Source organism: Neopsephotus bourkii, unplaced genomic scaffold, assembly GCF_033783945.1.
Source record: "Neopsephotus bourkii isolate Nb327-2 ecotype Australia unplaced genomic scaffold, CSIRO-AGI_Nbou_v1 NB_1825, whole genome shotgun sequence".
NCBI classification, from domain to species: Eukaryota; Metazoa; Chordata; class Aves; order Psittaciformes; family Psittacidae; genus Neopsephotus; species Neopsephotus bourkii.
The window spans coordinates 13,190,001-13,208,950 of NW_026902298.1; the positions used below are offsets into that span (position 1 = coordinate 13,190,001).

The following is an 18,950-nucleotide window of genomic DNA, read 5'->3' on the forward strand; positions in this document are numbered from 1 at the left end:
TATGGTGCACTAAATGACAGAGCAAGCATGCTCTCCTTGTCATTCTAATTTGAAGCCAATATGAACAAATGAATCCAACCTCTCAACTGAGACAGGCTAAGAGCACAGGCAGCATCTCACAGCTGTGTTTCCCACCCTAAAATTTCCCAGCTGCACTTGCAATAACTACAGTCCAGAACAGGATGTATCAAGTTCACAGCATTTAGTAGGTGGGACCCCTCAACACGAATGGGAAGCTGCCGGCCTTTGAAATACTTTGCTGCTTCCGTCTCTTAGAAACCAGCAAATCAAACCTACAGCAATGCTTAGGCAAAGCTGTTTGACCATTTCAGATATCACAGTACAGACCTGATGCTCTGGAATTATGCATCCAACTAAAGACAGCTTAAACATGAACATCTCCCCCAACACCCTCCTCAGATGGAAAGTTCCAAGACAAAACTAGAACTTGCTGAGGGCGTAACGTATATCATATTGAAAATAAATCAATGGAAAGCTGTCTCTTACCCATCCCGTAACTGTCACAAACAGCTGCAACCTGTTAGAAAACCCTTTATATAGAGGATCCTACATTATACATAGAGGTCCTATACAAGTTAATGGGATTCACCCCTGTACAAAAGGCTGCAGGTTTGAGAACCATCTTACATTCTTCTGGGGAAGTAGGTTTGGTTTTTTTTTATTTCCTTATAACTAACTCTCCTAAAACAAAGGCAAGCCAAACATACCATTCTTTTGCTCCACCTCTTCTGCTCGTGAAGCAGATGGAGAGCTCTGGAGTACAGAATTCACGTTTTCTTCTGAGCCTTTTGGAGACACAGGTTCTCGTTTAACTTGTACTGAGGAGTCAGCAGGAGCAGCGGGTGTGATGCCAGAAGACTGGAATGGTGATGGTACGGGAACATGAACAGAAGCTCCAAATGGAGCTACAGAAGACGACAAAGTGTCCAACAGGGGCAGGAAGGTGCCTGTAGAAACTAAGTCAGCTGCCACGTGAGATTTGCTATTTCTTTCACTTGAGACACTGCAGGGAAGTTGCTCTGACAGCTCAGAAGGTTCGTATGTTTCTAATGGCAAAAGGAGAGAGGGGGAAAAAATATAAACCAAAAATGTTCGTATTCTACAATAAAATTTAGTGGTGCCAGAAGCTCATTTCTTGCGAACACACCACCAAGGAAGAGAAATATTTGTGAAAAGAAAAAGCCACTAGATGGCACTACCAAAAATGACAGATCACACAAAGACTTTATTGGAAAGCCTTAGATTTTGTCGCATATTTTAAATGAGTGAACTCAAGTTAAATACAATTTTTTACAAGACTGCGAGTTCAAAGAATGCACAAGTTAGAATTCCACTGGTATAGTTTTGTGGTATCTCATACCTTGTAGCCCCTGCAAGACCTGGATTCTCTGGCTTCTCAGTGTACTCATTTCCATGGTTATCTGCAAAACAATTGTGGCTTAAATCAGTCCTACTTAAGGCAGTTTTTCAGGCTGCTAACTCAAAAGTTCAGATGGTCTCAATAGCCCACTGTTACCTGTTGCTTTAATACAAGGAGCCGTTGAACTTCAACATACGCAGCCTGCAGGGCAGCCCTGGCCTGCAAGAGACTGCTGTCCACACTATGAAAGGACTTGCTTAACTCTTCTTCCCTCAGCGAAATAGCCAACAACTGGTCTACCTGAGAACGTTCTGAAAAGGAAACAAAATGTAGAGTATAACTGTATTTGACAATACATTAAAATACATTACCTATGGTTTTTCAATAAATACTACCACCTCAGACTGTAGAAATCACATATATTAGGTTAAGTATCACTAGTCATACAAGAGGCTGAAAAGGAATAACTGCACAGGAATAGCAACATCTACATGAAAGAAGAGCAAACTACAGTATTCCTCTCTACAGATTCTCAGCCTTGACTCTAATAACCATTTCCATCATAGTTTTGCCAGCACAGATTTAGTTTAGTTGAACAAAGTAATTCTCTTCCACAAAGACCTTTTCTTGAGATACACGTGTACAGGAAGTACAAATACACACTTTCCATTAATGTCATTAAAAAGACAGAGGCAAACTTAAGCTAAACAAGATTTAAATTACTCCGTTAATTTAGAAGCCGAGGAAGGGCAGCTTAAAAGAAAAAGAACCCAGTGATGAAAGATCATTCTTGAAGTCCCAGATGACTTCAAGCCACAAGACTCACATTTGCAGTCTCCTGAGCACAGTACTCTGTAAAAGATGCTCCTATATTACTTTCTGAAGCCCACTGCAGGCAGAAAGGAGGCATAAAGTTTTCTGTTGGAAATAATGCCTGACAAATTAAGATAGGAAGCTTCAAAGAAAGTGTTGCAGACTTGACAGCAGTCTACTCCATGATCTTCAGGAACAGCCCAAGAAGCACCAAAGTAACATCAAGGAACCAAGTCAAAATACTACTAGTATTTAGTCAGTAGTATTAATAGTGCAACCACTAGTTATAACCTCTATACCAGATGCACATAGGTATGATAGTCACTCACCTTTTTTACCTTTGATTTTTCTTCTCTTATTCTTTCTTTCTAGACTAGGGATCTCAGGAGAAGATCCCTCCTGCAAGTAAAATAATTTATTAACAAAAGTTACAGGAACAATTTTGCCTAAATCAAAAAGTTAAACATCCATTGTCCTTTCAACTACTACTTGTACCCATAGAGAAGAATGTGCAAAATTAATTGTATATTCTCATACAAGGGAGGAACAAAGTGAGTGCCATGTTTTCATCTCAACGAGGAAAAAATATTAAACAAGCCAACAGCCTTCTACTTGCTCAGGTGTTTAAGACCACACTTGGGTCAGATTTTCTGCTCTATGTTTTTAGATGGCGGTATAGAGGATTAAATCAGTGAGAAATTAAAATTATCCCTTTCTGCAGTTAACAAAACCATTTTGAGGGTTTTGACCAGAAACATTTTCTTCCCCTCTGGGTAAGTCCAACACAGGACAGTGAAACAAATTCAGAGTTAAGGCTATAATTTTAAGTATATAATTTTGAAGAAATGCTTGTCCTTCCTTGCTTGACCATAAAACCAGAAACATTTAAGGAAAACAAATTTCTACTACAACCTATATTCCGTTTAAGTTTTGGAACACCAAGATCCTTCCCACAACAGAACTACTTCCACAGAACTATTTTAATACCTCTCATTTACCAGCATAGCACATCAATTACAAATCAAAATTAAAGAGCATTTCCCATGCCTACTAATTAAAAAAGAATAAGCAAAAGTCCTGCACTAGGAAGGCAGAAATGAAAAAAAATCTTAAAAAAATTAAGTCAAAAAAGCAAATTAGTTTGAGGCTATCAATGTACAACACAATCAAATAGAGAAAGTCCTCCTTGCAGAGATCATTCCAAGGCCGAATGACCACTGACTGGGAAAAAAACGTTTCTTATTGCACCAAAGCTGGACAAAGTTGCACACTTACTCCAGTTGCTCTTCTTTTCTTCCCAATTCCTTGGCTGTCATTCTGCTCAGTACCAGATGTGCAGCTGCTGTCTGTAGCTGCATCTATGTTATTAGACAACATAAGAAGTAAAGCATTATCTGAAGCTGGATGGTTTTCTTCTGAGATCTCTAGCACATTTTGTTTTTCAAGAAGAGGTGTTCTCTTCTCTGGGCTCTCCTGCTCTTGTTTTGTGAGGCCTGCAACCTCAGAAGTGGCTGGTAGACTGTGACTACTTCCACTAGTCTCAGTTTTTTTAGACATAAGTGGTGACAAAGAAAGAGAAGATATCTCCTGTTTCAAGTCAGCCTCAGTATCGGCACTTTCCTCATATCCAGATGTTATATGATGCGAGGGGCTGTCTGCAGTTATTTGCCCACTTTCTTTTATTTTGGCTTGTTCACTGAAGAAGCTATAAGCAGAAGGATTTCTGTCTGCAACAACACTGCTTTCAGAAAAGCTACGTTTTCTGGCTGAGCCAGGCATTGCTAAGGAAATCTCTTCCCACTGGAATCCTTCTAGCGAAGACAGATCAGATTCTTCACCAAGTTCTAGACCCTCTTGCTCATTTGGAACAAGAGGCACCATTTCGATGCCAAACCTTTAACAAGACAAAAAGAAAAATAAATATACATGTAACAAGGCAGCTAAATCTAGAAAAAAGCCCCCCCTTCCCCAAAAGCACATTACTGCTTTAAGCGATCTAGCAACTCAATTACATTGGTATTCTGTCCTTTATGTCTCACCTGGCAATGGAGTATTTCGTGTGTCACAAAATTAGATTCAGCAGCTATGAACTGACAGTCTGATTTCCAAGTCTGAAATCATGTTGTTGTAATTATTCCAAACCAAGTTTGGAATAAGCAAATATGACATCTTCTCAAGACACGTCAAAAACTTCAGGTTTAAAGAAAACTTCAGAAGTGAAGTATTACAAAATAGCTTCCTTTAAGCACAAAACCAAGCTGCAGATCAGATTAAAAGATTAACAAATGAAGAGGAAGCATTTATTCTGCCTGCAGCAATGCAAACATTTTTGTAATCTTGAATGAATGAAGAAATAAGCAACTGACACAGGAATATTCACATCCCAACTGCATTTTTATATTCTTCCACTTACTGTAACTTTAAAAGCAAATATACTGCTGGACTCCATATTCAGATATTAAGCAACGATTATGAACGGGATCAGAATCTTTCCTAAGCAGCAGAATACTATTACTTATCTATAGATAGACATCCACAGCAGGAAGTAATGACAAAAACCCTGTATTATCTGTATATGCAAAAGATGGTGGTGTAGCAAGCTTCATTCTCAAGTCTTGCTTTTAGGTTTCTGGAGTTCATTTCAGATTTGGAAAGAAATAACCCTCCCCCTCAACATGCTCACAGAGAGACATGGTTAGTTCTGAAAGCTACTGACCTTGGTAAGCCTTTGCCAAGTTCCTGCTTCTTCTTGGTTACCTGCTGGATGACCTGATCCCAGTTTACATTTCGCCGGGAAGCACTTAGAATCTGCCTGAGGGTGGGTTTAAGTCCTGACTCCTTTTCAGTCTCACTTCTTCGATGGCCGCTCACATTTCGAATGCGCCGTGCGTTATTGAGATTGGGCTCTGGAAGATGTGCTCCAACTTTGCTCTTCAAACTAATATGTCGTGTCAAGTCTCGCTGCAGAGACGCAGGGAGGCCAAGTTTGCTTAAATCAGGAAGCAGGCCCAGTGACTGGCCTCCTCCTTTTTGCAGTTCATGATCTGATGGATTTTCAAAACCTTCCATTTCAAAGTGATCGTGTGGCTTGACCTGCTCTTCATCCCCTTCTTGATCCTGCAAGGAGGTTTTCAAATCTACATGCTCATGGTTCTGACCACTTGATGGAGAAACTGTGGAGTCCATCTGAAACACAGAATCTTTTAGATCAGCAGGAGCAATACTTGAAGCAGCCAGCTTTTCATTATCACCCTTTTCAGAGGTAGCAGGTTTACCTTCTGGAGTGTCACAGGGTAAATGAGAACTAACAGAAGAATGCAACTTTTCAGCTCTTGATTTCAACTTCTCACCTCCTGGTAAATCATCATCACTCACATCTTCTAATGCATCTAGTCTGAACTCGCCCTTTGGCAGTGTTTTCCCAATTTCTTCACTATTCTGGTCACTTGCATCCTTGCAAGAGCTTAGGGGAACATTTTGCAAGGAATGGGTGGACTGAATATCTCTGGGGCTTTGTTCTGTTTCACAGAAGTTATTAACAGTCTCTCCAAGATGGCTACCAAGCACATCTTTGTTGTTTTGTAAGTTATCAGCACATGCACCATGCAGCTTCGATGAGTAAGAGGAGGAACTGTTCGTTTCCAAGTTCAGTGCATTCAAACGATTCTGCTCTTCACCACTAGCTGAGGATAATGAAATCTTGAAATTTTTTAAGAGACTGTTTTTGTCTTGCTTTGGAGAAGATAACATAATATCTGTGATATTCAGAAGAGGGATCTTCAGTGATGGCATCTTATTATTTGTGCCATCGGTTTTGTCAGGATTTTCACCACTGGAACAGTCTCTCATTACTTTGCAAGACTCAAGGTGATCCAAGGTCACATTAGAAGGGGAAAATGCTTCCCAGTTTTTAGGTTTTGAAAGGCTAACACTGACTTCACAAGTTTTTCCTTTCATTGGTGAATCAGTAAGAGGCGTAATTACAGACTCCGTTTTATCTGGAGTTTTAGATACATTATCTTCAGACAATGGTTGCTGCTCTGCAGCTTTCTGGGATGGGTAGGGAGTCCAGCGATGCATTTTATCTCTGGAAGGACTGCCGCTTTTTCCACTGGCTCTTGAAGTTTTGCTTTCTGGTTGTTTTAACGTACCAAAATCCAAAGCCCCCTCAAAAGGAAATTTATCACTAGTAAAATCAAGCGAGTCCTTCCTATTTTTCCGATCTCTGTATGGCGGAACATCAGTGTCTTTCTCCTGCCATGCGTATCTTTCCTTATTATATTTAACAGGTTCTCCTGAGCTTCCAAAATTCCAGCCATTTGTACCATGAGGACTAGTTTTCCAGTTTCCTCCATAACATTTAGAATTCCAAACAGAAAAATTACCTGCTCCTTCCAAGTGCCAAGTAGAATTTCTCTCCCTAGCACTGTGATGCCAATTTGATGCTCCTCCTCCCCATCTACTTGGATGCCAAGCACCTCCAGGATTCCCATAGTTATGCCAATTTGAAGAGCCTCCCAAAACATTCTGATGCCTTCCAAAGCGTTCCTTTGAGCCACCTGCATGTCTGTTAAGGTTCCATGGAGGGTGTGAAAAATTGCCTTGTCTAGGACTAATATAATCATAATTTTCCCACTTCCTGTCCCTCTGTGGTGCATTATGATGATGCCATGATGACTGATCATAAGCTTCTCTTCCTTTGTAAGTAGTTCTTTCTTCTCGTCTTCTCTGTGATCTCCTTTCATCACATTCTAATTCTTGGTTTGCACAGCTTGGCTCAGTTTGCCTACAAAACAATTGAGAAAACCCTAAATTCTGATGCCATCCACTGAAATCCAAGAGCACACAAGCCACACATTTTATTTTTTATTTTCACTGGGAAGAAAACTTTTTCCTAATAAAGAGAAAACAGAGATAACTTCTTTAGCTGCTTTGCTGTTCAGGCTTCTGTAGTGTCTGACTTTCAAAACTGATGCTGTACCTTTACTTAAATATGGTATTTCAAAACTGCTCTTACAGAAGCAACTGATTTGGTGCAGGGACAGTTCAACAGACTAATTCTTAAATACTTCTGTTTAACTCAGAAGATAACATACCTTTTTATTTACCAGTTATTAGATACTAAGAAACAAACAAAAAGAAAGATTCTTTCTGTCATATAATCTTTGTAATTTGAATAATATTGATAAAAATCATTCATAATGAGATAATTATTTTTCTTAAGACTATTCTGTTGGTATTAATGCAGTAACTTGAAGGAACTGATACAGAATAGAATGAAGGTTAGGCTGCGAAAAGCAGTTATCCTACTTACTGGAAAATACAACTGAGATCAAGTCACGGTTCGTAAAGCTGAGGTTAAACACAAGATGTAAACCATCCAAACAAGTTGCACCTCAGACACAAAAATATTTTGTCCTGTTTTAACTAAGACTTGAATGGCCTACTGCATACAATGCTGAGTCTGTATGAGCCTCCCAGAAGCACTACCTACTGCCCTTTGGATAGTACTTATCTTGGCAACTTACCCTGAACATGTGGTAAGTTATCACATGTACATTTAAAGATAAATGCTACCTTAACACCAAGAGCTATTCCCAGGGTCAGCAGTCTAAATGTTCTAAGTATTTATTCAACCAATTAGGAGGGTTTTTTAAAAAGTTTTTTCAAAAGCTAGTTACAGAAATGCTTCTTTCTGACATTACAGAAATACACTCATCCTAGATCCCTGGACAAGCACGACAGGAAAGTTTCACTCTATTACACAAAAACAACTGATTCACTTTTGAATAAACTGAATATTCATATTGTGCACCCCCTGAGCTTTTAAACTGCTCCAGTTTTGCTAAAAGATTCACAAATAATTCCTCTCTAATGGGAAATGGCCTCCTGCATAAGATAAAGTGAGTTGTAAGAGAAGGAGTATAAAAAAAATACAATGTCTAAGTGATACCGTTAATTCTAGAATCTGACTCAACTAGATTATGATCTAATGGAAACAATTTTGCTGTTATTAATAACTTAATCCATGAACTTTTGTTTTTTTCTCCTTTCAAACTGGCCTTCAGTAGAGACAGATTTTCTAAGATTTCAGTTGCCTCAGAAAACCACTGTACTGGCAACATCACTCCTTTACCGCAAAACCTGTGGTGACATTGCTACTGATATGAAAACATTACCAGCCTGCAGTATAGGGACACCCTAATATGAAAGAATGGTGTCAAAACCAAATAAACTCCACAGATTTTGCACTTGGGAGATGCCAATTGAAATTTTTAACCACAGCAAGCAAGAGTTCCTTTCAAAGATCATATGCCACTTCCACACCATCCCCATGCCATAAGACTATTCAAACAATATATTCTCAACTGCAACGCACACTTGCGGAATCACATGGAAGATAAAAGGCAATACTTCTATTTCATAGTGAGCCACTAGAATTATCTTTAGCTTAGTTAAGATGAAACAGGTATGAAATTTCATTGAAAGACTATGGGATTTCAGTGTGACATCTGCAGAACAATCTAACTCATTGTAAAAACAAACAGATTAAAGTTTTATAACAAAGCATGTTCAGCAACAGTTCTCAGTAAAGGCCAGGTTCCTAAAAAAAAAAAACCACCTCCCACCCCAACAATATTAGCACTACTGTCACATTTATTAAGCCTTTCAGTTAAATGGGTATCAAACACTAAAATAAAAACATTACTGCTCTCCAAACACAGGATTCCACACTGGTTTTATCCGTAATGGAGAACAGTTGTACTTCCTCACTAGTAGAGCCATAGAACAAGAACATTCAGCAGAAACACATTCACATGCTGAATGTACAATATCCACCTGGGGCTCGTGGACTGTTGTCATAACAAGTACACTAGCTAAAAGCAGTTTAGTTCTCACAAGCACCTAAGTCTTAAGAACACATCCTGTGTTAATAGCAGTTCTATGACCCAAGCGGAAACTCACCGGTTCCGTTCCTTCCTTTGTTTGATTAGCTGAATGACTTCTTTGTCAAGGTATTCTTCTTCTGCCTCTTCTTTCTCTTCCTGATTTCTGTCATGGTCATAAACATTTTCTTTGTGCAGCTTGCTGGAGATGTGCTTGGCATATGCTGACAAACCCACCAGTGTCACTCTGCACACCCGGCATTCATGATTGCTGTCCCTAGGAAGAGAGGCAGAGGGTGGACTTTCAACACTGCCAACAGGCATGGCAGGTATCTCTGGTCTTACTTTGTTTCCTCTGAATGTGCTTAAATTCAAGGCAACTAGGTTTTGTTCTGTATATTTCGGTTACTTGACTTCTTTGACTTTTTCTTTCACGGTCTGGTTTTTCGATGGTCAGTTTACAAGATTTTTTTCCAACAATCAAGAGGTAAAGACTTGGTAATAAAGCTGTGTTAACAGGGAAGAGGAATTCTTCTTGAATTGTTGTACTCAAAATCTTTTCAGAGGAAACATAGTGAGCGAGGAGGCAGAGTGGAAGGCTTACAGAGCTAGCAGGAGCTGCTCTGAAGCCTGTCCATGGTGCCAGCTGCACTGGGGAAGCCTGGTGACAGCTTCTACATTTAATCCTTGCCTTGAGCCTTCCCCCAGTGAAATTTAGAAAAGGGAGGAGGCAGTACATGGATACAACCAATCCTGATACAACACAGCCTAAACTGGGACAGCTGAGACTGCTGCCTGGAATCCAAAGACTCCACAGCGCAGCAAGTGATGAGAGGGTTTCTTCAGTTCACTGTACTTTATTTGGTTCAAGCGTGCATGAGGTCTGCTTTCCACTTCAGAGGACTTATCTTAAAAAATACAGAACTTACTTCAGCTGTAGGAAGTTGACAGCTGTGTCAGACAAATGGCTTTACTCATGTTTCAGTGAATACTGAATTATGATTACAACTTTTTTATTATTATTTTAAAAAAGATATTCAGATTTCTAAAAATACCTTATCTGTTCTCCAGACAAGTCCTTTCAATACTCCACTGCTACGGAAATACATGGTTAATAATAAAGCTAAACAAGGCAAATGTGTTCACAAGTTAAAAAAAAGTCAGGAAAAAACTTAATGAAAGCATAATCCACTGCAAACAACCCAGCTGAATCAAGTTAGGACTCTCTGCCTGCCTCCAGAACATCTTCCTCAATTCTGCCATTTAAATCATAAAAGCAGTTATGCATATCCCCATGATGCTCCTGTGACCAAAGTCTGATAACAGTACCTTTAGAATAGCATCACACAGTCCATGACTTTTCTATCCATGGGATAAAAAAAAAATAGGGCCCATAAAGGCAAAAGACCAACATGAATCCTTAGGGTTTTTCAGAGAAAAGTTAAAAATTAAATGATAAAAGGATCAAGAGATGTACTTCCACTCAAGATATTAAGCCAATATCCTTATTGGAGTAGTTTATGAAGTGTTGGCAGATATGTTTCATTTATCCTGGAAATCTGTGGGTTTCCTACTAACACAGTTAAGATTTAACTGATGCAGTCATTCAGACACAGCTGGAGAGGGTTCTATTTGAAATAGGCTAGTTATTCAAAATTACTCCTTTTACATTTTATTATTTTGTATGTTGCAGCCTAATTAATTTCAGATTAAACATTTGGATAAATTTCATTTATAAAATCAGCAGCTTACAAATTTAGTCTGTACTTTCCAGAAAGGGGTGTACTTCATTTTGCACACTTCACACTTACTAATAAATATCCAAAGCTCGGATACTACATATGTATTGTACTTGGGCTATGTCATTAATCCCAATAAAGATAACCAAATACAATAATAAATTTTGCTAATGCCATCAGAAGAATCCTCCCCACGCTCATAGATGGCACATCTATGCACTGTTAATAGGACTTGTTCTAAACTTAGGTCACCATACAAGGCAAACAGCCAATATGAATTTGTCTTCCTGATGAAAAAGATGTTCTTTTTACATAACGTTCCACTTCAGTCATAAGGACTCTTCAACAAGAAACATCTATTAGTGATACTAATTAGGTTTTAGAGAACAATCCAAATCCTTCCAAGACCCATGTTTCAATTCTGTCATGAAATTTTCATCATCCTCATTTATAAACTAAATAAATAAATGTAAAGTTTTACTTGCTTTGGACAAAGCCAGTGAGTTAACAACTGGCGTAAGGACAAAGAACTCTATCAATTCTAATGTGCAAGTTTCTAATTACAAAGCTGTGGCTCTTGTGCCAACTGACAGCCTGGACAGAAAAGCCTCAAGTGGGTAGTGACTAGGCTTCTCTGTCTTGTTTTTACTCTATATGAACCTAAAAAGTGACACTATTTTTTTTCCTGTGTGAAAAACTGCTTAAATTGTAGATCAACTGGTAGGAGTTCAGACGGCTATACTTAAAGGAATTTACACTTCCTTCAGTTCTTTCCTTCCCCTACCTCCATTAATATCAACCAGAAGTGGGCACACTCCATGATATATACTGATCATGTCTTCGTTATTTCCCCACCACACAGGAACACCACACCACCTTACCTGTTCAACAATAAGGCCAAAAGCAGTTGGAAACAAACATGACAGAAGTATTCTCAGTATAAAAACATCCAAAAGCTTTATTCACTCTATGTGTACTTCAGATGGCAGACTCAATGTCCCTTGTACAAAAGGGTTACTTTGCTTTCAATTAAAAAAAACCCTCCAAATCCTCAAAAATACCCAAATCACAACAAAAAACGCTAAAGCTTTGTACTTGACATCCAATTCTCCTTCTATATATATCACATGGTGTAAGACTTGAGGAAGAGAAGATCCTTAAAATGTGTCAGAAAACTACTCTAGCTCTTGAGATTACTAACTTTAAAAGGAGAAAAGTGTGAACTGATGTGTGCATTTCCTTTACCTCTTCCTTATGGGAAGTCTAAAAAGTTACTTCTAGGTGGGTATTAAATTTGAAGGTAGTAAGATGGCATTACCCTCTGTTACACAATTCAGCCACACTCAGGCGGCTGTTGCTACTGCTTCACATTTTCTACTTGGAATAGTTTTTGCTTTACAAGGCTGTAAGACTAAAATTAAATGGGAGGAAAGAGAAGAGGCACAGAAGCTTGCTGCAGCACAGTGAAAAATGAAATTCATTATTCATTTTGGGAACAAACATCTTCCATGCATTCTTCTGAAAGAAGCAGTGAAGACAGTTACCTTACTAATAGAAAAGGTAACGATGCTGCAACAAATTTAATTTCAGTCTTACAGAAATGGAAAACCAGGAATTGTGAGACCACTTGCAAGTAAGCCATTGTGGACACAATATATAACTTCTAGAAATCACTATTACCTTCAGGAGTCACAAATTAAAAAAAAAAAAAAATACAGTAAAATAGGAACTTAGAAGGCCAGAAATAAGATGCTGAAATACATGAAACATTAATTTGATCTCAGAGTCATTATCAGAAGAAGAAATCCCAGAACAGAAATGTTCTACAAGTTAGCCCTAAGTCTGTTTCTAGTGCCGAGGACATTTTGGTTTCTTAGCCATCACTTCCCAGCTGTTTAGCAACAGAACAAATCCTTTTTACACTCAACAAGAACGATATTGAATACCCCCATGCACTCGATCCCAGGGACATTTTCAGAATGTTCCTAGCTCTCAATACCCAGCTGTGTGGGGCACAGCAGAGACAAAACCAAAATTATTCAGGGTTTTTTGGTTTTGCTTTCAACTAACTGAATTCAGAACAAAAAAAACCCTGACCAACCAAGAACGCAGGGATGGCAACAGCAGGGAGGAGAAAACAAAAAGGGGAAGATGGAGAATATGAGGAATTTATTATCATTTTTATGCCTTCCATCTTTACTAGAAAGCAAATTTTTTTTAAACAAAGAAAGAAAAAGAAATGGCTTCCAAAGAGCTGCTTTCATAAATTCTCTAAATGTGACACAAGAACAACTTTGTTAATCCAAACAACTTGAAGATTTTGTGAATCCCACTAAACCAAATCTAATTTCAAGGGGGAAGGAGTATTTAATTTTCTTTCTATGTAACTTCCTATTTCACCACTTTTGAGAGTCCACATAACTGCTCCCTAAAGACAAGCTGATGATGGAGATTCTGAAGATGCAAATTCTTTCCCAGCTTACTAACCTGCTGTGAAGCCCCAGACAAATAAAAAATAGAAGTTGAAATTAGACAACAGAGGATATTTACTGACAGTTAACATGCACCTCAAGGTAAACAGTATCTTTTTATTTATTGTCCTGCAGTAAGTTACTATTTTATAGAATTTGGAATATTAGCAAATATAAGCAGGCATACACATATGCCACAGATTTTCTGCAAGTCTTAACCTAAAGACATCTTAAGGTGCTGATTTAGACAAACTACAGCAACACTTGGCAACTACACAAAATAGCAGTATACAGTATTATACAGCTGGCTCAAACAAATGTCTTAATCTGTGACATGGCTGTAACAGGATCTTCTACTTCAAACACAGGCACTTTTGTGCAGCTATACATATGCTCTGCATATGAAAAGTTACTGAAGAGAAATAAGTTTCTAACTTTCTCTACTTTTGGAAAATTGCAGATCAAAACAGTTCAGAAGTTTTACTAGAATTCAACCTGGCACAACTGATCTATATTGGCATTAGTACTTATCATAGTATAGATCAGAGTCTTATTTTCACTCAGACTTTTTTTGATAGTTAGCTCTTTAAAACAGGGGCCTGGAGTCCTAACAGCTACTCTCACCTTACACAAAACAGAATAAAAGCTACATGAACAAAAAGCTAGCATGTGAACAGAAGCAGTCTACAACTTTTCCTTCTTGGATGTAAGATGTCCTAACAAAAACGGATCTCCCACACCCCTAACAGTTGAAAGAGCATCACTTCTTAGTCTTTTAAAAGCTGTTTGGTTAACAGTTTGTAGGTCAAATACTGCAGTGCAGACTATCTGATCTCTCTAGTTACCTCAAAACCCATGCACCTGAGAGCACTTTTAAGTGCACTCTGGTTACACCCTGATTCCAAATTATTGGGATAATATTTGAACACCCCTCAAGTCCCTCCCTCCTGCTTTCCAAAGACTGCAAATAAAATGAAGGAAAACAGAAGGAAAACAACATCCACTGTAGTAAGGTCCCTTAACTAAACAACTAGACTAAGATGACAAGAGGACAAGGCAGTCACTCAAGCAGATACAGACTTTACATCCAAGATAGCAGTCTTCTCACAGTCATTTAAAAGATCAACAATTGCTTCTACATCATAAAAAACTTAAAAAAACATTTAAATGAAACCACCAGTGTTCATGATTCTGCCACAGGCAGAGCTCTAAAGCTTCCAAGAAATAAAGCACGAAACTGCTGGGTTTAAAAACGCGTTCTTTAATCTTCTGTCACTACAGTCCAAGAAATATGGAAGAACTTTCTTCCACATCATTGCTTACCCTGAGACAAGGAGGCACAAAAGCATAAAATGTACTCAGTTCTAAGTAACGTTAAGTTTGATGGCTTTGTACTGGAAAATAACTGAGGTGCTTGAAGGTAGTTGACATAGTTTTAGGTCCTTATGACCTTAGTACAAACAGTGCAAGAAAAACAGAATAAAAAAACAGGACCTGGGGATGGGGAGTATCTGGGGCTAGATGTCCAGGATGGGAGTAGTTAAATTAACTGATGAGTCGAAGAACAGGATTACTGCTATGTCCATAATGTTAATTAAGCTGGTGCTTCAAAGGCTGCCAGAAGTTATGAAGAATGTTGGGAGAAGTAAACAACTCCCAAAGACCACCATTTCTGTATGCATGCAGGAAACTTTCTGGAAAATGATGTAATTCATGTGTAGCCTCATGGATATGTGTGTATGCCCAGGGATTGTATAAGGATGGCCAGTGTAGCAATACAGTGATACACGTTAGGGGGAGCTATCCCCCGTGCCCCACAATAAAGAATACCTGCTTGTCAACTTGAAATTTTGTTGGCAAGTTTGTTCCTGGAGTTTTCTCTGAATCAACCCCAAGTTTTTGACTTTAAGAGAACATGCTCTTTGGCAGCTTTATCACAACGCATGCAACCAAGTGATACATAAAAATAAACTGTGCAATTCAGCTTGTATGGGAAACAGGACATGAGTTCTTCCAGAGTTATGTATACAATGTACTGAGAGGAAGGATTCAAGATTGTTCTCATACCTTCCCTTCAGGTTTTCAAGTTCTCTGTGGTGGAGCATGCTTCTTACGTGCTCTTCCATCTCCTTCAACATAGGGGAAAAAAGTAAAATCAGTCAAAACAAAGTGGTGTATCATATTTGAAAAGCTCATTTTTGAGAAACCCCTGATTTGCAGGAAGGTGTACTCTACTGTCATAGGGCTGTAGCAATTGCCATTATGACTGTGAATGCACAAGTAGCCACACTCTCAGGAAGTTATCTAATATTACCTTTCCTGAGGAAGGACACACCAGAGTCATAAGAATTCAGCAGAAGGGGAGCAGAATTACAGGAGAAAGACAAAGAGGAGTGCATGAAGTAAAGCCTGTAAGACTGATTTTTGACAAGTTACTGTTGTTCATTTTTTCTGAAGTCTGTCCTGAGTTCAGCAGTAGCAGTCATTTTTCTCCTTAGTAGCTGGTGCAGCGCTGTGTTTTTGACTTTCAGCCTGGGAATAGCACTGATAACACCAATGTTTTTAGTTGCTGCTAAGTAATGTTTAGTCTGACCAAGGACTTTCTGAGCCTCATGCTCTGCCAGGGAGGAGGGGAAGCCAGGAGGAAGCAGAGACAGGACACCTGACCCAAATTAGCCAAAGAGGTATTCCACACCACAGCACGTCATGCCCAGGGTGTAGAACTGGGGGCAGTTACCCAGAAGGGCTAGATTACTGCTCAGTCGGGCTGGGTATCGGTTGGCAGGTGGTGAGCAGTTGTATTCTCTTCCCTTGTTATTTCCCTTATTGTTGTTATTATTGCTGGTAGCAGTAGTGGTTTTGTCTTATACCTTGGCTACTGGACTGTTCTTATCTCAAGCTGTGGGAGTTACATTCTTTCGATTCTCCTCCCCATCCCCCCGGGGAGCAGAGGGAAGAAGGGGGAGAGTGAGAGAGAGGCTGCGTGGCTGGGCTTAAACCACAAGTCTCATCAATATCATCCTCCAGAATCACAGTACTTAAACCGCTGTTTTCCTGGGCAATTCAAGCAGTCTCTCTGTATTTATATTATGACACAACTGAAATTTCATCATCACATACAATTTTACTGCTAGAGGTACTTCAGAAACAGAGATGTATCTAACATGTCAATTTGTTGCCTACAGCAACCTTGATCCATGAGCTGCAGTGCTGTTATAACTTACTGCTATTGAAAGGCAGCTGCTGAAGAGAAAGAACGGTCATAATTCAGCAAAAGGAAGCAGCTCAGAAGATTTAACTTTCTCTTAGCATTTCAACCAAAGCGTTTGGAAAGCTTTGGAACACATGCTAATTACTATTCTCTTGAGTCCTTGAAATCCTACCCACAAAGGGTAAGCAACATCTTCAACCTTGAAAAGTTCTGTTAATTAATACATTGGAACTTGCAATATATCCATGTACTGCGTTTCTAAGCAATATACAAAGGTCCATTAAGAAACACTCTGTTTCAAAGCAGACTTTACATGAGCAACTCCAAAACTTAATATTTTTAGCGTTCAGAAGCAAGCATACTACAGAGCTCATTTCAAGAAAGAAACTCTAGAGGCACATGCAACTATACAATTTGTGATAGATCTTGATCAATATATTCCTGGTAAAGGGGAAAACTCTCACACTTGGCATAATTTTAAAATTGAAGCATTTCTTACACACAGTTCATATTCATATCTTAAGATTAGTAACTACTGGAGGAGGTAAGGCATTAATTACTTACCTTTCTTGAGTTGTACACAACGTGACATAATATGCATTTTCGTTCTCGAACCATGCTTATTACACTGGAAAGATCTTATCCCATACCTGCAATTAAAAATAAAGAACCAACATTCAGGATTTTTTTCCCCATTATTCTGTTTTAGTAAGTTAAGTAAAAGTAAGCTACTATTCACAAAAACACTTATGCTGAGTTTCTTTTAGAGAATTCATACCTCTTGTACATAATCTCACTTCAACCACCCTGCAGGGTCCTACACCTGGGTCGGAGCAATCCCAGGCACAGCTGCAGGTTGGGCAGAGAACAGATTCAGAGCAGCCCTGCGGAGGACTTGGGGGTGATGGTCGATGAGAAAATGAACATGAGCTGGCTTCAGTGTGCACTTGCAGCCCAAAAAGCCAACTGTATCCTGGGCTGCATCAAAAGAAGCGTGACCAGCAGGTCGAAGGAGGTGATCCTGACCCTCTACTCTGCTCTTGTGAGGCCTCACCTGGAGTGTTGCATTCAGTTCTGGTGTCCTCAACATAAAAAGGACATGGAACTGTTGGAACAAGTCCAGAGGAGGGCCACGAGGATGATCAGGGGACTGGAGAACCTCCCATATGAATATCGGCTGAGAAAGTTGGGGCTGTTCAGCCTGGAGAAGAGAAGGCTGCATGGAGACCTCATAGCAGCCTTCCAGTATCTGAAGGGGGCCTATAGGGATGCTGGGGATGGACTCTTCATTAGGGACTGTAGTGATAGGACAGGGGGTAATGGGTTAAAACTTAAACAGGGGAAGTTTAGATTGGATATAAGGAAGAAATTCTTTCCTGTTAGGGTGGTGAGGCACTGGAATGGGTTGCCAGGGAGTTTGTGAATGCTGCATCCATGGCGGTGTTCAAGGCCAGGCTCGATGAAGCCATGGGTGACATGGTTTAGTGCAAGATATCCCTGCCCATGGCAGAGGGGCTGGAACTAGATGATTTTGAGGTCCTTTCCAACCCTAACTATTCTATGATTCTATGATTTCAGAACTGCTGTTTCAGATTGGAGGCTTTCTGCATACAACCACCATCATATGAAAAATTTGCCTTCAATTACTTTTAGGAAAAATATGTTTTGAAGTAGATGAACTAAAAAAACCTTAAAGGTGGGGTAGAGGGGAGAACAGAAACAAAACCTTTGATACGGCAAAATCCGGACCCCTGTGAGAGCAACTGACACAGCAGGTTTATCAGGCTTCATTAGGCACCATTCAAGTGAACACAGTCACTGACATTACTGTTGCCCAGGGAAGCTGTGAATGCTCCATCCCTGGCGGTGTTCAAGGCCAGGTTGGACAGAGCCTTGGGTGACATGGTTTAGTGGGAGGTGTCCCTGCCCATGGCAGGGGGATCAGAACTAGATGACCTTAAGGTCCTTTCCAACCCTAACTATTCTATGATTCTAATCAATATTCTGTAAAGAAAAATAAGGTAGCTTTGAATAGTTACCTAAACCAGTTATAATAAAAAGTAGCCTTCCCATCCTTTCATTTTGCTCCTTGTCCTCCAACAGATGGCACTCATTCTAAAAGCGAGTAGAGATCTGTAGGCATCCTCTCATCTACTCAAATTAGATTAGCAAACCACTTTTCAACTCTGATTGAGAGGTAAGGAACTGGGGAAACCAAGAAGGGCAAATTCAGATCTTTACTTTGGTACACAGGACAGCTCAAGATATTTAAGGCCCCAGGAAAACTAAACTAAGGGCATTCATGACATCAAAGACCATCAGTCTTCACGGTTTATGAGGCAATTTGTTCACCATAAAATAAAACCTGAAGTGATTTAAATTCAATATTTCCCTCATTAACCTCCCTAAGAACTACACATACACATGTACTGAAATATTCAATTTAGA

General features: G+C 39.4%; 1 protein-coding gene across 2 annotated transcripts in view; it reads right to left on the reverse strand.

Annotated features, from left to right (window-relative positions):
* The window catches only part of ZNF106 (zinc finger protein 106), a 40,587-nt gene that overhangs the window by 13,533 nt on the left and 8,104 nt on the right, over positions 1-18,950 (reverse strand). For both annotated transcript variants that reach the window (XM_061343699.1, XM_061343700.1), the window contains exons 3-11: positions 17,067-17,152; positions 15,359-15,420; positions 9,161-9,358; positions 4,911-6,980; positions 3,470-4,088; positions 2,524-2,593; positions 1,538-1,692; positions 1,382-1,442; positions 729-1,067 (exon numbers count right to left, since the gene is read on the reverse strand). In XM_061343699.1, the coding sequence (XP_061199683.1) occupies positions 729-1,067; positions 1,382-1,442; positions 1,538-1,692; positions 2,524-2,593; positions 3,470-4,088; positions 4,911-6,980; positions 9,161-9,358; positions 15,359-15,420; positions 17,067-17,120 (3,628 nt within the window). In that variant the 5' untranslated portion in view covers positions 17,121-17,152. The remainder of the gene's footprint in view (positions 1-728; positions 1,068-1,381; positions 1,443-1,537; positions 1,693-2,523; positions 2,594-3,469; positions 4,089-4,910; positions 6,981-9,160; positions 9,359-15,358; positions 15,421-17,066; positions 17,153-18,950) is intronic.